The sequence below is a fragment of the Phaenicophaeus curvirostris genome, chromosome 3 (genome assembly GCF_032191515.1).
Source record: "Phaenicophaeus curvirostris isolate KB17595 chromosome 3, BPBGC_Pcur_1.0, whole genome shotgun sequence".
NCBI classification, from domain to species: Eukaryota; Metazoa; Chordata; class Aves; order Cuculiformes; family Cuculidae; genus Phaenicophaeus; species Phaenicophaeus curvirostris.
The window spans coordinates 89329979-89350929 of record NC_091394.1 but is presented as its reverse complement, the minus strand read 5'-3'; the positions used below and the strand labels follow the sequence as shown (position 1 = coordinate 89350929).

General features: G+C 36.8%; 1 protein-coding gene across 4 annotated transcripts in view; it reads left to right on the top strand.

Moving 5' to 3' along the window:
* The window catches only part of ASAP1 (ArfGAP with SH3 domain, ankyrin repeat and PH domain 1), a 155709-nt gene that overhangs the window by 92632 nt on the left and 42126 nt on the right, over positions 1-20951 (top strand). For all 4 annotated transcript variants that reach the window (XM_069854659.1, XM_069854660.1, XM_069854662.1 and 1 more), the window contains 10 exons: positions 4092-4166; positions 4530-4579; positions 5788-5917; positions 6694-6779; positions 7549-7624; positions 8461-8547; positions 14696-14796; positions 15211-15280; positions 17539-17626; positions 19213-19261. In XM_069854659.1, the coding sequence (XP_069710760.1) occupies positions 4092-4166; positions 4530-4579; positions 5788-5917; positions 6694-6779; positions 7549-7624; positions 8461-8547; positions 14696-14796; positions 15211-15280; positions 17539-17626; positions 19213-19261 (812 nt within the window). The remainder of the gene's footprint in view (positions 1-4091; positions 4167-4529; positions 4580-5787; positions 5918-6693; positions 6780-7548; positions 7625-8460; positions 8548-14695; positions 14797-15210; positions 15281-17538; positions 17627-19212; positions 19262-20951) is intronic.

The window sequence follows — 20951 nt, the reverse complement described above, 5'->3', positions numbered from 1 at the left end:
TGTGGCTATGCAGCCCGAGATGTTTACAAGTGAATCTCGGGAGTGCAGAATCAAATGTCTACTGGTACAAAACTACTCTGGGTAGTAAAGCAAAGCAAGGTATGCAGAGTTGCATCAGAACCTTGTAACACTTACCAGTGAGAGAATAAAATTAAACATTGAAGTCTATGCTGAAAAAGGTAAAGTGATGCATAAGGAGAAGTAACTGCATAGAGAATCATGATTACGAAATAACAATCATCAATAAAAAAAAGTCTCCACATTTGTCACTCCTCATTTCAGAAAAGGGCAAAACAGTACTGAGAGAAGATAGAGAAAGGACAATTTAAGTTACGGAATAACTAAGACTCAGCTAGAAAAGTGACAGAGGAAGGAGAAAGGAAAAGTGCTAGCAAACTGCAAATTCCTGGGAAAAACAGGGAACCTCTTAGACTTCTTGTAAGACAGCAGAATCGAGGAACAATAAATGAAAGGATCTTGTTCAAAAGAAATAGAATGGATATTCTAGGGAGCAGTTCATTTTATCACTCTGGAGGAATCCACCATATTTTGTGCCAAGCACAGCATATGTTCGAGAAATCCTTAGACAAATTCATGCAAATCATATGTAAGGACACCAAAACCAAAAGATATTGCCTCCAGATCCAAAACTCTGAGATGAAGACTGTTTTCATGTCCACAGTACAGAAGTTATCCCCATATGGTTGCTCTCTTCCTACTCTGCTCCTTCAAGATTCACTCTTGGGCAACTGTCAAAGCCAGAGTACTGGCAACATGGACCTTTGATGCGACCTAAGGATGTTGAGGCTCTGGAGCGAGTCCAGAGAAGAGCAACAAAGCTGGTGAAGGGGCTGGAGAACAGGCCTTATGAGGAGCAGCTGAGAGAGCGGGGGTTGTTTAGCCTGGAGAAGAGGAGGCTGAGGGGAGACCTCATTGCTCTCTACAACTACCTGAAAGGAGGTTGTAGAGAGGAGGGTGCTGGCCTCTTCTCCCAAGTGACAGGGGACAGGACAAGAGGGAATGGCCTCAAGCTCTGCCAGGGGAGATTTAGGCTGGACATTAGGAAAAAATTCTTTACAGAAAGGGTCATTGGGCACAGGAACAGGCTGCTCAGGGAGGTGGTTGATTCACCTTCCCTGGAGGTGTTTAAGGCACAGGTGGACGAGGTGCTAAGGGGCATGGTTTAGTGTTTGATAGGAATGGTTGACCTCGATGATCCAGTGGGTTTCTTCCAACCTGGTTATTCTATGATTCTATGATTGACACACAGTTACCACTTCTGTAATATTTGGCAAGGTAATAACACTGTGATTAGCCATTGTCAACATTGGTCTATATTTTCAGCCATCTCAGGGTCCCACCAGCATCAGTTTCTCTGCTTTTTCCTATTTCTACCTCCTTTCCTGTTCCAAATTTCATTCTTTGTGCAGTAATTCATAATAATAGTATATTAAAAAGCTACATGAAGGTCTACATATGTGAAACCAAGTGTGTTGATATCTTTAATCTAGATGAGGTTTTCAAAGAACATTCGGAGCATCTGCAGATCGCTTGATTTTATTATTTTTTTTTTTTAAATTTTGTAAGGTTGTAAAGGTTTGACTTTTGCCAAATGTTTGAAGTCTGATTTTTCCCCACCTCCCTTATCTATAAATGTCCTCAGCTAACCTTTGCGGCCCAATTATCTTTTCTTCACATCCCTCCTCCCCAAATTATCGGATATATTTCCATCTGTTGAGGATTTTTTCCTTCATTTTGCTCTAGATGCAAGACTGTTTTGCTTTATAAGGCGTGCTTCTGATTAATTTGGGCTACAGTGTTATTAAGTCTTCACCAGTGTAATTATTCCAAAAACTTACCATATTGGAGTAACACACTGGTATTTAGGATTTTTTTTTTTCCTAGCTGACATAATAGCTGTTTACTGTTCAGTAATTTCAAGCCAAGTATTCATGTCTTGAACTGATTATCCTTAATGGATAAACTTGGAAAAAACAACAAAAAAGCTACAGTAATGTACTATACTTTGTGCCTGCTGTGATAACTGCTTTAGGTCTGCTATATCCACACGTACTGCAGAACTGTGTTCCCTCTGTTTCTATGAATAAGGCTGGGATTAAAAAATCTCTTTAATATTGTTTCTCAAAATTCACGTTTGAGACATGAACTTAAGGTTGTTGAATGTAAACTGGTAGAGAAAGAAAACATTAATACCTTTTCTTTCATCTGTGTATCGATGAAGTAGGTATTACGATAATTATTTGTTGGCTTAGTATTCATAATTCTTTTACTTCTCCAGCAAAGTTGACATTGCCAGGGAGTTGGTAGTTGTGATGTATCGAGATAAAAAGCTAACAGAGGACAAATTGTGAAAAGGTATAATCCTCTACAAATTGACTGGCTCATTTTATTTCTATTATGAAATAGTATTGAGTGGGAAGCATGTCCAAATGTTAAATCTAAGAAAAAAGAAAAACTAGCTCTTTAAATGGAATCAAAGGTTAGACTATCAGCTATAAACTCCTTCTAGTGAAGCCAGGTGAGGGAAGAAAAAGCCTTTGGAGGTTTTAATCACTGAAAATGATGAGATTTCTTTTTTGCTTCATACAAAATTAGTATTTGAGCAATAATTGTTGTTGCAATTAAGGAGAAAGTCCCTTCTCTGATCTTGATCTTCTAAGTGATGAAGAACCTTTACTCTATGTTCATGTTGTTATTTGAGGCTGCAGCTCAAGGTGTTCTAGTGACTGTCCTTCATCTTCCTTGGAATACAATGTGAATATAAGATTTTGTTAATTTAAAAAATATAAAATATTGACATATGAAACAGTTGTTGAGATATCTTGAAGATACAAGTGTGTGTCATATGTTCTCTGAATTTCAATTAGTGTCATGCTAGGAATAATTATTAGTTACGATATATGCAAGCTGTCTAGAAAGAACAAAACTTTAGGGGTGGTTGACAAGCTCTCAGGAGATAATTAAGTAGCTTTATAATAATCTGTGTTCAGAAGATCCACCTTGCCTTCTGCCACGCTAAGACCCCACTGGATTCCCAGAGGAAGTAAGGATCTTATGAATAGAACGTTATACCTGGAGAACCAGCTAGAGTGATCATTTTTATTTTCTGATCCGTATGGATCATCTATTTCACAAAAATGTCTTAAAAATTAGTTTCATTGTCAAAAATATGGCCAGAAGACGGTTTAAGAGAGGGGAACTGGGCCGTATATGGCAGATTAAAACCACTAACATAACACTTTCCTGCTCCTGTAGTACAAGCAGAGGATAAGCTGTCTTGCAGCCTTCCCTTCTTTCTCCTTATCCTTCCCTAACGAGGAACTGAAGAGTTCACGGAGAGTCAATAGACTTCTTACTAGAATGAGATAATATTGTTATACATCCTTTTCCTATGATTATGACTCTTCAGGAACTATGGACACCAGGCATGTTCAGATAGGATCACATCAGTAGATTTTTCTGCCCCAAGACTGGCAAAGATAAATGGAACGTTTCCAGACATATATAATCAACCTGGCAAGAATTTAAATGGCTGAAATTTATCTAGAGTTTAAGCTGATGTCAAGTTTCTGTGCTGAACAAGGAAAGGAACGGTGTTCCCAAGTAGTTGGAAATAATCAAAGGGCTGGTGACTCTGCCCTTTTTCTTTGTGGTTAAATGAATGTCTTCTGTGGTATCTGCCTGCAACACAGCAGGTCCTTGCTTCTTGTTTAGGAGGCTGTAAGAAACATTTCTCCAAGAATTAATTTGCTTCCTAAATATTTAAGCAAAACTCAAATGTTTGCTTTGAGAGACAAACTTATCTTGAGGTGCTTTCGCAACTTTGCTGATATGCTCTTTTTGAAATTCTGGATTTATATCGCCCTGTATAAGTAAAGATTAATTATAATGCTTCTATGTCTGATGCAAGTGAATGTTTTTTAATTCTTTGTAGGCTTGAGTTCACTATTAATTTAGAAATTCTGAGATGATTGCAACTTCATTAGTGAAGTTCAAAGACTTGTTGGCAGCAGTTTGAGACTCGTAATAAATCTTTTCCAATTATAACCATATAATGTTTTTCTTCATAGCTCCAGGGTTTAAGCCACAATGTTATTTTCACATTGGATTCTCTCTTAAAAGGAGACTTAAAAGGTGTTAAAGGGGTAAGTGTTGAAAACTTTTTATTTAGGGAAATATTAGGTTTTGGGTTCAGCAGTCTCATGACTGTTTTCCATTCACTCAGGAGATTATTTATTACATTGGCTCCCATTAATATTCTGTACGTAGTACAAAGAACAAACCCAAAATTGGCAGCAGTGTGATGCTTCTTTAGAATTTCATTGCCAGTTCTTCTCTTAAGATGCACAGGAAAGGAATACTTCAAGATTCAAAGCAGGATTCTTTCCAGCTGCTCTCTGAAAAGTTTTAAGAGGAAACAGTACTTTTTGCTGATATTTATAACTTGATATCTTAACTATGAAGTCTAAGTTTTAAAAATGTTCTGAGCAAATTTTCTCTTTCCTAAGGACCTCAAAAAGCCATTTGACAAAGCCTGGAAGGATTATGAAACCAAATTGTAAGTGTTTTTCTCCCTCTCCCTCCCTCCCCCCAGCTCCCACTTTCCCCTCTGGGTTTCCAACTATGTAGTGTATCTGCACATGTAAATGTGAATGTCAGCAAGGCATCTCTTCTGCGAATCTCTTCTGCACTAGTAGATATAAAATCCTTTTATGTTCTCTGTGAAGTAGTTAAGTGACTGCCCAGTGTTTCTTTAGCGTAAGGAAGATCATGCTTTGTTAAATTTCAAAGTGAGTTGTGGGAGATTTCGATAGCATTTATGCATTCTTATAACCATATACATATATACATAAAACCTATTGATACTAAAAATTACAAGATTTATATGTTGTCCAGTATCACCTAACTATGCTCTTGTGATGCAAGAATTTTAGTGCAGTTGGTGTGACTTCTGAAATATCTGTGGCTTTCAAAATATTTTCCTGTTATAAAATCTATCTTCTGTGGGTAAATATTTATGAAAATAAAAGCTTGCAAATGGGTAGTATCATAGTTGCAGAAATGTTAGTGAAATGGTTCAGAATACTCTCAAGGAAGTGGTGGGCAGTTGCTTTATCAGAATTCAGCTCTCAGGAGTTAAATAATTTTTTGTATCCTTTCATTTATTCCCCTTTTTAATCCTATTATTAGCTTTGTTTCATTTATGTCTAACCAGGAGGGGGGGGAAAAAGTGGTGAAAGAAAAAGTCAGGCCACTAAGAGCTGCTGAAGCATTTATCATTGGCATAATTTTCTTACCTACATATAGTAACTTCTGCCTTCAGAATTCATTACAATGTTAAATGCTTGTGAACAACTGAACTGGAAGTAAGGTTACTGATCTAAGGCAGAAAGGAGAATCCTGTCCCAAAGCTAGAAAATCATATTTGGTTGAGCATTCAGATTTACATGCAGAATTGTTTATTTGTTCCTTTTTAGTTACTTGGATCTTACAGATACTGGATATTTTGCAAAAGTATTGAACGGTTTCTCAGAGGCAGCAAATTAATTTAAAAAAATATATATGCTGCCCTCAAAAGGAAGGAAGGGCAGCAGTAACTTCATTACTTCTGGACACTTGAAAAATCTATATAGGATTTGGTATACAGAGGAACTCATTTTCAGAGTATCTTCTTTAATATTTCTTGGTTTATTTTTTTCACAAATACTACTAGGTCACATGACAGTAGAATAAATTCTCTAAAATGTTTTCTAATTAAAATTTCAGTACAAAAATTGAAAAGGAAAAAAGAGAACATGCAAAACAGCATGGGATGATAAGAACTGAAATAACAGGAGCTGAGATAGCGGAGGAAATGGAGAAGGAAAGGCGGTTATTTCAGCTACAGATGTGTGAGGTAAGAATAAAGTTTCAGCTTTTAATTATGACACTATAACTTAAAAGTACTTTGGGTATTACTAAAGGTGGTGAAATCTAATTTGTTGTTTAATGGGGGTGGAAAGAGGAAGTTATTTCAATGTCACATAGTACAGCAACATAAAGATAATTATTTAGGCAGTGCTTTGCAAAACTTGGCTTCCTTTTGTTTTATTCCTTCTCTTTGTTTTTAGATTATTATGCTAAGTTTCTGGGGCTGAAAATGTACTATGGAAATACTTCCTTTTTTTTTTTGAGTTTATGGCTGAGCTGTTCAGGAAGTAATTTTTATCTTTCTTCCAACATGCTTTCTGAAGCTGTCTCTAAGTTCTAATAAAATGAGAAGTGACAGTGATGCATTAGTTCCATAAAACTGCTTTTTATATTAATAGCTCTCTTGCTTACAATTTAGTGGTTATTACTTTAAATTGCATAATATTCATGGTTTTTAGAATATTTCTGTAATTACTGCAGTAGCATTAAAAAACAGACACCTTCACATAGTTGTAAAAGATGAAACTTTTTCTTGAATTTGTTTTAGGTTTTGGGTGTTTGTTTGGTTTTTTTTTTAAGACTGGCTAAATAAACTGTTGCTTGTTTTATATTTTTCTTAACTGTGATGGGCTGGTGGCTCATGAGCCAGCACCCAGGTTAAACACAGAGATAATTAATTCACTGAGCAATGATGTTTTATTGATGGAAAACCTTTGAAGATTGTGGGCATGATTATCAACATGTTTTTCACTGTCTATACAGTATCTTATTAAGGTTAATGAAATCAAGACAAAAAAAGGTGTGGACCTTCTGCAGAACCTTATTAAGTACTATCATGCACAATGCAAGTAAGTGCAATGTTTTTCAACTTTAGTTAAAATTTTCATTTTTTTACACAAGTGCTTGTTTCTCTTTGTTTTAAATTTGGTTTCAGTATATCAGGAATTTTATCATAATTGTAATCTGCTGAGTGTCTGCAGCTTCACTTTATTCAGCTGTAATCTTTCAGTAGAGAGTATTAAAGTGAGTGGGGCTGGGGAGCGACGGAGGACGAGGCCAAGGGAAAACTCTGCATGTTCTATACACAGTTGATCTATGCCTTAGGAACTAAAATTTAGAATGCAGTTTTAGAAATAGCTTGTTCATTCTATTTAATAGATTTTACTTTTTATGTAAATGTTAAAACCATTGTAATTTCTTTGAAATTCCTTGAGTTGAAACTGGTAAAATATGACCTTGTCATGAGCAGAACCACAGAGGCAAACAGACAGGAACTTTATTTAAGTGAAATCCAGGAAACAGATTTTAGAAACTACTAAGGGGAAGCATGTTGACTAACAATGATAAAATAAGCTAAGCTATATTCTCTCTGTTTTCATGTTTGTTAAAGTCACAACGATCTATCTCCACTGCTATAAGATTATCATACTTTAAAGCTACTAGGAAGTGGGTTTTGCTGTTACTTTTTGAGGGGTGGGGAAGTGCTGGTTTTTGTTTCTAAACATGGGAGGAGCTGGATATGTTTTACTTTTTTTGCTGTTTTTCTCCACAAGGCTACCTACTTTGTGTTATGAATTATGTGTATTCCTGATAAATCACAGGTATTTTTCATTATAGTTTCTTCCAAGATGGCTTGAAAACAGCTGATAAACTTAAACAATATATCGAAAAGTTGGCTGCTGACTTATATAATGTAAGTTTACTTATAAGGAGTTTAGTGTCTGAGAATGGAAATATTTTATTTATAAAAATGCATTTTAGATACAACTCTAAAGGTGGATATTTCATTTGTATCTTACAAATGAAAAGTGTGTTCTTTGAAACCTAGAGTATAGGTAGACTGAGGGTAAACAAACATCTTGACTGTCTTAAGTTTTGTATTTTGTTATTCCAGTTATTAGGAAAAGTAACTTTCATTCTACTACAGAATTAATGTATTAAAATAAAACTAATTTAAAGTGGGAGTCTTTGAATCAGATTACATTATTAGCACCAATTTTAGCTACCACCTTCATTTTTCAAAGAGAAGCTGCTTGATGATGATAGCATCGCAGTTTTTAAATGAAATAACTTGTGATATTCATTGGAGGCAACTAATAATGTGAAATCAAAGCCCACTTGTCACCAAATTGCTTTTGTATTCAGTAATGAAATTTACAATAATCCCATTGCTATTGTAGTTTATGGCTAAACTAAACTGTATTTTCATTCCTTAAGTCATCTGTCAGGTTTGAGTTAATTAATGCTTCAGAGAATAATTTAGTTGCATTAGATATAGTGAACTGTTGAAGTGTAGCAGAACAGATCATGTAGAGTTTTACATTCACTTTAGCACGCTTTTCAAGTAGTACATGCATAGAAGGTGAACACATAAGGATGGACTAGTCCCTGAAAAAAAAAAATCAGATGTTACAGAAACACAATAGTTGAGCTGGTTGTTCAGGACATCTGAATTATATATTGGAATGCATTAAAAAATAGAAATTAGAGTTGCATCCAGAAAGCACATCATAGCAATTCTTTCCATAGATAAAGCAGACACAAGATGAAGAAAAGAAACAACTTACTGCTCTTCGTGATTTGATAAAATCTTCTCTGCAGCTTGATCAGAAAGAGGTAAATAACTTAGACGTATTATTCTCAGAAATAATGTGAATTTATGAATTCTGTTTTCAGAAAATGGTTTAATTTGTGTAGTTATTGGTTCAGAGGAGTTGGAGTTCAAATGTTATGACAAAACTAATATCTAGAATATTCAACTATATATCAACAAGCAAAAGATTTAGACTAATTTCCTGTTCCATATATTGAAAGAAGTTATATAATAATTCTGTATTTTTTACGTACTTTTTAAAATGTACTATAATAACAGATGTAATGGATCACATAAATGCGTCATCTAGCCTGGTAGCCTGTCCTGGACAATGATAAAGAATGAGTGGTTAGGGAAAAACTGTAAAGGGATGGGATGCACACTTCTTTCCTACAGCCTGTCATCCTCCAGCCATATTATGGTCAGGATTTTCCTGACCCAAGTAAGCCAGAACGAGAACCGGAGGCTTGCTTTTGTGTATGGTTTTTGTATTGTTATTCATCTGCTAATTCACATGGACTCTACACTGTCATTCACCTTCCCAAACCCATTTTGCTAATAGTATAATGTAAGAAAGAAAATTTGTATGTTAACCAGACAGCAGTGGCTGAGACAGGGCAGTTAAAAAGAAAAATACATCATTGATTGCGCTTACGTCAGATGTGAAGGGGAAACATGCAGTGTCCATTGGAGGTGTTCTGGAATGTTCCGTTAACTAGAAGACAGGATATAATATATGTCACAGCTTTTACCTGTGATATGTATTATATATTAATATTGTGACTTTTTCCAAATCATGTGATCAAGAGTCAGAAATACTGAATATCCTGTGGTGAAGCAGAGGGGATGGATTTCCCTTCGGAATAGATCACTTCCCTGCTGTTTGGTTTTCTCTTAAGTAAATAAAACATTAATATTTACTAGTTGTTTATGCATCTTATTAAATATTATTAAATAGATCCCTAGCCCATCTCTGTAAGTAAATCCAGCAAGCCTCAGAGCAACAGGCTAGTAGCATCCTGTCCCTCTAACCTTAGCATGTCGCCCCATAGCTTGTCACGAGTTTAGTTTAAAGCTCTTTCAGTGAGCCCCATTAACTCATGAGCAAAGACCCTCTTCCCTTTGAGAAAGGTGAATTCCATCTGACACCAGCAGGCCTGGTGTCATGTAGACCCATCCCATTATCAGAAAACCCAAAACTGTGGCAGTGACATCAGCCACAGAGCCATGTATTAATAGACTGAGTCTGTCTCTGTCTTCTGATGTGACTGCCTTTAGTTGGAAGGAGAGAGGAAAAAATAAACTGTGCTCCAGATTCCCTTACTAGCTGTACAAAGACCCCCAAGTCTCTTTTGGTGATCCTCGGACTACACGTTGCAGCTTCATCACCTCCCACATGGGAGAGCAGAGTGGGCTATTCCAGGCTAGAAAGTTTCCTTTCTATGGAAAGATCCTCCTGATGTCCTTAGTTTGGCCCCAGAGAGGTAGCAGGCTTCCCTAAAAGGAGTATCTGTCTGACATATCAGACCCTCTGTTCCCCTCAGAAGGGAATCTGATACAACCATAATCCATCTTTTCTTCCTCTTGGTGGTGGTCATGATACAGGCAGTAGGCCTTTCTGACCCTGGCAGCACTTCTGATGTAGATGGACCATCATTCACACCCTCCATTGACTGGTCTTTCATATCTAGAGCCTCATACTTATTGTACAGAGGCACCTGAGAAGGTGAGGTGGGCAAGGAAGGGGTTCATCTGCTGCCCTGAGCATACACTTGCCTCCACTCGCTCCTGTCCTTCGCTTTACTGCCTTCAGTGTGGTTCAGGGAGTATACAGGACACCCTTGTTTTCTGGTGGCTGCTTCTGTTTCAGGAACATGTAGTACAAATTATTCTGTTTCAGTGGAAAGTAGCCTAATTTAAAATATAAAAAATAAATAAATCAGTCTCTAAGGCCTAGATACATGTTGCAATAAGGTAGCTTCACAGACATCAGTAAAATAAACTATGCAACTTTTCTGACTTTAATTATAGTGTAAACGAGTCCTAGGACTCTTGGAAAAAAAAGTGTGTATTTATGTATGAGATATATATATATAAAAGTTATATGATGAACCTACAAATAGAGTGTTTGGCTTGAAGAGAATTGAAATTTTGTCTTAGAAGAAAAAGGAGCAATATTGTGATTTTCAGTTATTCAAGTGAATCATGGGAGAGCAATCTACTGTAATGAAAGAATACGCTATTTTGATAAAATAAACATTTTATCACATTGATGTTCAAGTGTCTCAAAATCAATGTGAAGATTTTCATGCATGTGATTCTGCTACGTTACATGAGTCTAGAGTGTAATGATGCTAGCAGATACTGAGGAGCTTGGTAAAATAGTTTCCCTTTTACTTAGATATTCATTGTTTTAATCCTAAAATAGCGTGCTAGCATTTCTTGCTCATTAGTTAAGTGGCGGCGAAACTTGAAGATAGACAGCCTGAGATTCACCGGTCAACTCTCCATCAATGTGTATCTTAATCTTCAAGTATGTGAAGCTGGGCTTTATTGCTGTGACAGATGACCTGGTTGTGATTAAGAATACTTTTACCCCCTTATATTAGTGCATTATAATCTCACTGCTGGAAAATCTGTGCATTAATGGAAATACTGAACATATAGTGAATGGGATTTTCTCTGATGGATTTGTAAAAACGCAGAAGTACTATTACCAAAAATTACTTTTGCCGGTAAACAGTTTCAAAAAATAAAATTGAGACTTTGGTTGTATGTAGTTTTAAGTTTCTTTGAACCTTTGTACAAAAGAAGGAAGTTGAAACCAGCGATTCCTCTCCAAATTTTAAGTTCTGCCACCTTTAACCTCTTTGGAGTTGCCATTAGGTAAGTGAGACTTCCTGCCCATCTCAGACTGGCTTGCTGTCACAGTCAACAAAAGATTCCCATGCAGTTGTTAAATCTATTAAAGCATTTAGGAACTTTTTGAATTTACAATGATGTGTGGAAAAAATTACTCCTTGGCACCCATACTTTCATTCAGAAAAACACACTGATGTACTAAGTGAAACATTGCCTAGATTTTCAAGGTCTTTTAATACAACTCTTGTTTTAAAGTTGCATGCATTCAAGATGTTTATTTAGCATTATGGACATCTGTAACGCTCTTACACATTTTGTTGGCATACCTGTCCTTTCATCAGTGAAAAAACTGTTATTGTAATGTTTGCAGTTAGCCAATTCTCGGAAAAGCATATCTTGACAGTCTTTGAATATTGAGTTGCACAGAAGAAGTGATGCTATAGCCTCAGTACAGGAAGTACAAATTGATGTGGCTGTTACCTGCAATGTCTCTTGTTGGCACTGTGTATGGTCTTGATATCACAGAATCAGTAGGTTGGAAAAGGCCCACTGAATCATTGAGTCCAACCATTCCTATCGATCACTAAACCATGTCCTTCAGCACTTCACCCATGCGTCTTTTAAACACCTACATGGATGGTGACCCAACCACTTCTCTGGGCAGCCTGTTCCAGTGCCCAATGACCCTTTCTGTGAAAATGTTTTTCCTAATGTCCAGCCTGAACCTCCCCGGCGGAACTTGAGGCCATTCCCTCTTGTCCTGTCCCCTGTCACTTGGAAGAAGAGGCCAGCACCCTCCTCTCTACAACCTCCTTTCAGGTAGTTGTAGAGAGCAATGAGGTCTCCCCTCAGCCTCCTCTTCTCCAGGCTAAACAACCCCAGCTCTCTCAGCCGCTCCTCATAAGGCCTGTTCTCCAGCCCCTTCACCAGCTTTGTCGCTCTTCTCTGGACTTGCTCCAGAGCCTCAACATCCTTCTTGTGGTGAGGGGCCCAGAACTGAACACAGGATTCGAGGTGCAGTGTCACCAGTGCCGAATACAGAGGGAGAAAAACCTCCCTGGACCTGCTGGTCACGCTGTTTCTGACACAAGCCAAGGTGCCATTGGCCTTCTTGGCCACCTGGGCACACTGCCGGCTCATGTTCAGTCGGCTGTCAACCAACACCCTCAGGTCCCTCTCCTCCAGGCAGCTTTCTAGACAGACTTCTCCTGGTCTGTAGCACTGCATAGGGTGGTTGTGCTCCAAGTGCAGGACCCAGCATTTGGCCTTGTTAAACCTCATGCCGTTGGTCTCAGCCCAGCGGTCCAGCCTGTTCAGATCCCTTTGCAGAGCCTCCCTACCCTCCAGCAGATCGACACTTCCACCCACTTAGTGACATCTGCAGACTTGCTAAGGGTGCACTCAATGCCTTCATCCAGGTCATTGATAAAGACATTGAACAGGGCTGGACCCAGCATATCAAGTTATGGCAGTTTCTATTATACAAGAATTATATGATTTTGTAAGATTAACTATGTTTTGAAGCTTTGAGGAGAAATACTTAAGGGATACTAGTGTAATTTTGTGTATTCGTTTTATATGTTGAAAAATGTTTATATGATAAGAAACTTAAAATTTGAAGTAAGCCAGCTTCTCTTACCTCTTTTGTATGTTAATTATTGATACAATTGTAACTTATTAGCTTTAAATTGAACATAGTTAGTCTTTAGAGTCGTATTTAGTGTCTGATTAACTATTCCTTTACATTTTCATTTATTTCCCCAAAACTCCGTCTGATATGCTCTTCGGAACAGGAATTGCATCTCATTACATTCTTTCCAGTCCTAATACCAACAGGGACCTAATTCTAGTGAGAGTTCAAAATTTGTTAGAAATAACTTACCTGTTTACTGCAATGGTGTAAACACTGCTGACAGCACGTTGCACATAGCAGCCTTAATGCTGCTTCCAGTCACAACTGCTGGTATTGCCAAAGCAAGTCTCTCTCTAAAGTTTTATGACAACTTAGACACAAAATGACAATCAATTGTAAGGATGCTGAATAAAATATGAGGGAGTTATCTTCAATAAATATTAGTTGTTGTAACTGTAAGAAACTATGCATTCCACGGGTAAGGTTTATTGCCAAGGCAGTAATTGAACCTGCCATTCTTTTGTGGGTTTTTTGTGGGATTTTGTCAGATGCTTTGCAGATCATTTGTTTCACAGCTACATTTGAAACAGTATCAGTATGTCCTTAATTATGCCTTTTCATATAGATTTACAGAAATGAAAAGTTAACTTTGGGCCTGATCTTTTTCAATGGAAATTCAGAATTGGCTCCAGAGGATATAATACAGTTGTCATTCTAGACAATTTGAATGTAAGACTGGAAGACATTTAATAAAATTTGATCCTGTAGTCGTCTTCGTTGCTTTTATGAAGCTAATCTCATATATGCGAGATTGCACAGAATTTTGTTATGGTGTTCTGTTACTTAATGAGAAAAAGCACCAGTGTGCCTAAAATAGTAATTCTTGACATCTTTACTATAGTATTGTTAGAAAGGGGAAAAATTGTTTTACTTGATATGGGGGCTATAAAATAAATGTTCGAGGAACATGTTTTTTAAACAAAATAATAATTCTTGTTTTAAATTATTTGCTTTCTCTTTCCTTTATTGCTTTTGCCTTTCGTGATCGAAGTCTAGGAGAGTAAGTCAACGTTTTAATGAACTTTTGGGGATTTTTTTTTTTCTTTTCTGCTGTGCTTATAACAAGTTAATCTATCTATTTGTTTTACTAGATCAGGCCAAAAGTTATTCCAGTTCACTTCATTCACTAAAAATTGCAAATTATATATGTCCTTTTAATTAGTTAAAAACAAAGTAGTGATTATTAGCATTTGGTTTTTTGTTTATATATATGTGTGTTTCTGTATATATGCATGCTATATTCTGTTGCTTTCTTTTTAAAATGTTATCAGCCTGTTACTCTGATTATGAGATTATGCAGTATTAAGTTTTTATGTTTCAAAAAGTCATTGTTTTGAGATACGTATTTGCATCCATACTATACTTCAAATGCCTTCTCATATAGATTTGATTTCATATAAATAGAATCTTGAACATACAGTTAGTTTGAGATCCTGTGATGTAAAAGCAAGGTCTCCTATGGATGTAAAACATGCGTTAGGAGTTCTGTATTTTAAAATTTTATTAATTTGCGAAGTTGTGGTAGAGAAAAGAAATGAAGTAAAATAGGCTTAAAGTTTAGGAAAACTTGCTGTCCATATCGGGAAATGTCAATGATGTTTTCTTCTTTTTTTTAGGATTCACAGAGCAGACAAGGAGGATATAGTATGCATCAGCTTCAGGGGAATAAGGAATATGGCAGCGAGAAGAAAGGTTATCTTTTAAAGAAGAGTGATGGGTATGTTCTTGGAGCACATAATACATAGTGAGAATTATTGCTATGTTCATGCACTGTTATTTATTGTCTTATACTGTGGGTGCTTAAGGCACTTTATCCTAATGTATGTGCCACAAGTACTCAGGAATTTCACAATTCAAGTCTGAACACAGATCTGTATTTAATATAGTAAATATAAAAAGTATGACAAGCAATCATTAAAAAGTAATTAAAAGGTAAGGTACAGTCTGTATAATCTCTGAAAGGTAATTAAGGCCAGTCATAAATGCCCCTGTTCTTTCTGATGAGGCATTTAGTAAAATTCTGACTCCATCTGTTTGTTTCTTAAGACTCATCTTCTCAAAATGTTAATGGGATTTACGTGTTTTGAAATCCTGTCTAGTTACCAATTTTATTGTTGTTGTTTTACTATAGGTTAAGAAAAGTGTGGCAAAGGAGAAAGTGCACTGTTAAAAATGGAATTCTTACCATATCACATGCAACGGTAAGTTTTTTTTATACCTTTTCATTAAGTAAAAATTTAACATTTTCCTTTCCCAGTAAATCTGCGGGTGTTAATCTTCTGTCACCGAAAATATGCCACTTCTCTTTCTGCCTCTTGAAGTTGTGTGGATTATCTGAAGTTGGAGACTTACCGATGGCAGTATTGTCATACATATTGCTCTGTTAAAGTTTTTCCTAGTTGCCTGCTGCTGACCACTACTGGGAACAGTGCTTCAGGTTAAGCAAAGCAGGACACCTGTTCTTACTGTAACATTGAGATACGGGATGTGGTTCTACTGAATAAAATGAAGCGTCTACAGCGTAGCTGTCTTTATCAGAGCAAGATCCTGCAGTCTCCTCACTTAGTCATCGAAGACCTGGTCGCTGTAGTCAAAAGAACCAGAGTAGATTCGGTCAGATGTCTTGTTATAAACTCAGTTTTGGCTGTTGGTTTTACTAGAAGACCAATAACTACCTCATGCATATGTATCTGTATTACATATGTTTAATTACAACATGGAATGTGAGCTATTTAAAACACTTTAATGCCTACACCTTCATTTTGTAAAAAAATGAAACCATTCAACTACAGTGAGAAAATGAGAGTAATTGCTGGTTTGAAATTAATTTCAAACTTCCTGTGGACTGTATGTGAAGTAAGTGAACTCTTCTTTAGCCTTCTAAAATTCCTTTTCAATTTTTTCCTACTGTTGTAGCTTATGACAATTGATTTAATACTTGAAAGTATTTATCAGGAGTTTGGTAAGAAAATAGCGGATATAGAGAACAGACGTTCAATGGATACTTCAACTGATTTTGCTTGTAAGGATTGTCATGGTACATCTGTGAAGCTCAATTTGGAAACCTGGGGAGTATTTGGTAATTAGATGGCATTGATAGAGTCAAAAAGTGTAAAATTTTCTAGAGTTTTGATCATAATGAGTTCTGGCGATCAGGCGTATATCTGAAGTATCTTCCTAAGAATGCTAAGTCATGAGGAAGCAACAACCTTATTATGGTGGAGGCAGTGCTAAAGCTGTCTTGATGGTGGTATGACACAGTCCCATTTCATCACCATTTTGCCCCAGATTCCACTGCTGGCCATGAGTACCTGCAGTTAACGACCCACCTTAAGCAAGTTAAAGGGAACCACTACATTTTATTACTGAAGTGTTGTCTTTTTTTAGTGGGTAGGAAGATATCTTTACCTTTTCTGAGGAGTCAGTCATATTATTTATCCCTTGGTTAATAATAGTTCAATTACCACCATTTATTTTAAAAAAATAATATATTGTCAAGCTCAAGACTTGCCAATTTAAAATTCTTGGAATTGCAGTTTATATTGTAGTTTTCCTTTTCTCGGATGTATCTGTGAAAAAGCAGTCTATTTGGTCTTTTCTTTTGCTGTGTCAAGAAGAAAGTAATTTTCTTGTATTCAATGATGAAAAGTCTCTTCAAGACTAAACTTAGAAAACTGAGACTCCAATCCTGTGTTTACTCCTTCAAGGAATTGTTGCTCCATAAGTGTCAATAATATTACATTGAGCTTCTTCTGACAAATATTTGGCAATGTGGGAAATGCACTTGGATATTTCTTTCTTTGCTGGTTTTGCATTACGTTTGTATTTGGTTTACAGTTTTGACATGAACAACTTGCAAAACTCAGTTCAGAAGTACCTACTGATAATTGACATCTCATGTTCAGTTTATATCTGCCAGCTGTGGTAACTTCAATTCATTGTCTCTGTTTTGTGACAAACCTGTGTAAACCCAAGATACTACTAAGACATCTAGTTATTGTGTGTTAAGTAACCTAATTACAGGAGAGAATATTAGTAGCTATAATAATTCCAAGTTCCGAAACTCCAGCTTCTGAATTTGCACGTAAAGTTTTGGGATTATATGTTTACTTAAAAATTGGAATCTGGACATGCTGTAATGAAAAATTGCATAATAGTTTTACCATTGTTTATGAAATATGATAAAACACTTCAGTATTAGCATATTCTAAATCAAGGTTTATTCCTTTAATCCCTCACAGGAAGACTTGCCATGAAGATTTTAGTTTTGTTTAGATTTAGCGGTCTGCCTGTTCTAACAGACCAAGTTAGACAGAGTCATGCTGATCTTGAGCATCTTGAGGGTGTACATGTATGCATACCCACACTTTAAATTAATATCATGTGTGCCCACTCCCCAGAAACGAAAAAGTAATCCTAAATCAAGACATTTTTAAAGTAAAATAAATTTTCTTTTTAGTCCAACAGGCAACCAGCTAAACTGAATTTATTGACCTGCCAGGTGAAGCCAAATGCTGAAGATAAGAAGTCTTTTGATCTAATATCACGTACGTAGAAAGTTTTGATAGAAATGGTTGGACTCGATGATCTGGTGGCTCTCTTCCAACCTGGTGATTCTATGATTCTATGATTGTGCCTTATGAAGGATTTCTAAAAATGTCATTCCAAGATACTTTGAGTGAAAATAAGGCTGCAGTTCATGTCTGTATCCAGATATCTGCAGTGCCACACGTGTTTAGATCCTTCCAGTTTTGAAGATGGGTTGAGTGGATAAAGGAATAAAGAAACTTTCTTGTATGCATGTGTGATATAAGTACTGTTGATTTGTGACAAACCATGAAATGCAGCATATATGCTGTTCTCCTGAGTTCTGAGAGATTTTTAACAGCTTGGTGGAACATGCATAAGCTGTATGCACCGGGAAATGGAAAAGACCTTGGGCCTTATCTTCTTTTTCCTTCATTGTCTTTTCTGCTTTTTGAGTGATATCTAGGGGGTTGAGAAAGGGAATCCGCAAACTTGCTGAAGGTTCACTCAATGCCTTCATCCAGGTCATTGATAAAGACATTGAACAGGGCTGGACCTAGCACTGAGCCCTGGGGAACCCCACTTGTCACTGGCCTCCAGCTGGATTTCACACCATTTCCCACCACTCTCTGGGCCCGGCCAGCCAACTAGTTTTCCACCCAGGAGAGTGTGCGCCTGTCCAGGCCAGAGGCTGACAGTTTCCAAAGCAGAATGCTGTGAGAAACTCTGTCAAAGGCTTTACTGAAGTCCAGGAAGATACATCCACAGCCTTTCCCTCATCCTGTAGGCAGGTCACTTTGTCATAGAAGGTGATCAGGTTATTTTGGCAAGACCTGCCTTTCATGAACCCGTGTTGACTGGGCCTGATCACCTGGTTCTCTTGCATGTGCTTCATGATAACACTCAAAATCACCTGTTCCATGACTTCCCCTGGCACTGAGGTCAGACTGACAGGCCTGTAGTTCCCTGGATCCTCCCTGCGACCCTTCTTGTAGATGGGCACAACATCAGCCAGCATCCAGTCAAGAGGAGCTTTCCCCAGTTAGCCAGGGTGTCTGGAAGATGATGGAAAGGGGTTTGGCCAGCACATCCGCCAGCTCCCCCAATACACCTGGAGAGTGTACATGTATAATATGAAACAACAAACAGTTCCAACATTTTAAATTTACAAGGACAGTCTGTGCAACCTTTGAATGTGAAGGATAATAGCAAGTTCACATCTCATCCTTTGTTTAGTAAAAAGTTTCTTACCCAAATGGAGGTAAAAGTATTTAATAGGAACAAATTAACTTTTCCCTTTTCTGCTAGTTATGTTTCAGATTTGACTTCAGGGGAGAAAAATCTGATTAATATGACTATTTTTCCATATTATTTCTAAACACAAGACTTTTGAAATAAGTATATTTGCTGTAAATCAAAATTAACAATTTAAACTTTGTTTTGTTTTTTTGAGGATAGTTTCCCTATCTGTGAATAAAGTATTAATGTTTCTGCTAAGAGCAATTGCTCTTAAAGGCTTTAGTTGCCAAATAGATTTTGTAACAAATATGTAGCTATTTTTAAAATAATCATGTACCAAATTAAAAGATGTGTTCATTTATTTCAGATAACAGAACGTACCACTTTCAAGCAGAAGATGAACAGGAATACGTAGCGTAAGAATGTTTACATTTTTTCAAGTTTATTTTGCTGATAGAGGTGTGTATAATCACACAAAACAATGCAAACAGATTTCGCAGTTAATGCTCAAGTAGTGCCTACTGTCTGTTTTTCCTGCTGCTGTCAATATATAAATGTAAACTATTTTGTGTCCGACTACAGGGCTCTTTGAAAAACCTTGTAACATTAAAAACAAAACCAAACGAAAACCTGACCCTCCCAACCAAAAGAACTTGCTTAGATTGTGTACCCTGCTAGCACATGGTTCATGTGCAGCTGCTTGGAATGGTGTAGTAGATCAGGTTATTAGGGTTCAAATAATATATTTTTAAACTCTTCTTAAATCTTCTGTCAGCCTTCACTTGCAGTTACTTCTTTTCCTCCTCATCTCATGTTTTCCTTCAAATTAAAATAAAAAACAGGTAATAGATATCCAGATAATACATAGGAAATATTTGCAGTAATGCGTCTTTTCTACCACAGGCCTAGAAATTAAGAGCAAATCAGGTCTCTGAGGTTTGTGTACTTCGGAATCTTGGTAACTTGGTGTGTTTCCAACCAAATCATTTCCTTTAAAACAATCTTTCTTCCTGCTATGTCAGAACTACTTTTTGTCCTGAGAACCATGTACCACTTTTTCCTCCTGAATATTGCTTTCGGTGTCATCAAAATGCAGAATATTACGATCTAATTCTCATTACCTTACAAGTCTAGGAATAGTTACTAGCAAGGAGGGCAGCAAGCCTGAGCCTTCCACGCTGCCTCATTCTTCAGGACTGGTGTGCTCTTCCGTTACATGTTCATGTTCTAATGGAAGATTGTATTGCTCCATGTGTATTTTAAATGTTTGTAGGGTGTTTGAGTTGTTTGGTAGTGTTGAGAGGCAGTGTCACTGACAGTTCAGCGTTGGAAGACATAGATGAAATGGGAAAGCTGGAGAGTTCTTTGTCATGCCGCTATACTTCCAAAGTCTTCCAACGCTTTATGTTGGCTTTTAGAGTGCAAGACTGACTGCTGAATTCAATCTGGAACTTAATTATTCCAGTAATTTGCTTAGTCAAGAAGAAAATAGTGTTATTTCTGATCAATAATGCAAATGATGAGTCAGAAGTTCTTGTCTCTACCATAAATTATTTTTTACTATATTTGTTTGTTTAAAAGGTGAAGTTTATTTTTTGTCTTAATGCATGAACAGGGTAGGGGGAGAATACATGAGTAAGTTAATTCTTCTGATTGGCAGATCAATAAATTTAGTTTAGCTGGCTGCCTGTTGGACTTTTTTTTGGAATTCCAGGCTGGTTTTGTTTCCCATTAGAACTATAGTTCCCCTTCATTTACCACTCAAGTCTGATTTATCAGTTTGAAGTCCAGTGTCTGGGAAAATTACTTGTACTGGAATATTTTTATGTTGCTGCAAGTTTAATACATTCCGTTTAGCTACAGGGGCATTAGTTGCATTAAAATGTTAGGATACATGCAAACAAACTAATAATTCTGAGTGAGTTTTTCCTGCGTTGGCATTTTAACACACCAAGAAAAAGGTATTGCAATGCTGCTTAGACAAGTGTTCTGTTTCAGAAAATTACTTCAGTGACCCAGGTAATGCTATGTACTTTGTGATCTACACAGGAGCTTATTTTCTTTCTTTGTGTAATACCTTTAGTTAATTGAAGTTAATGAACTAGA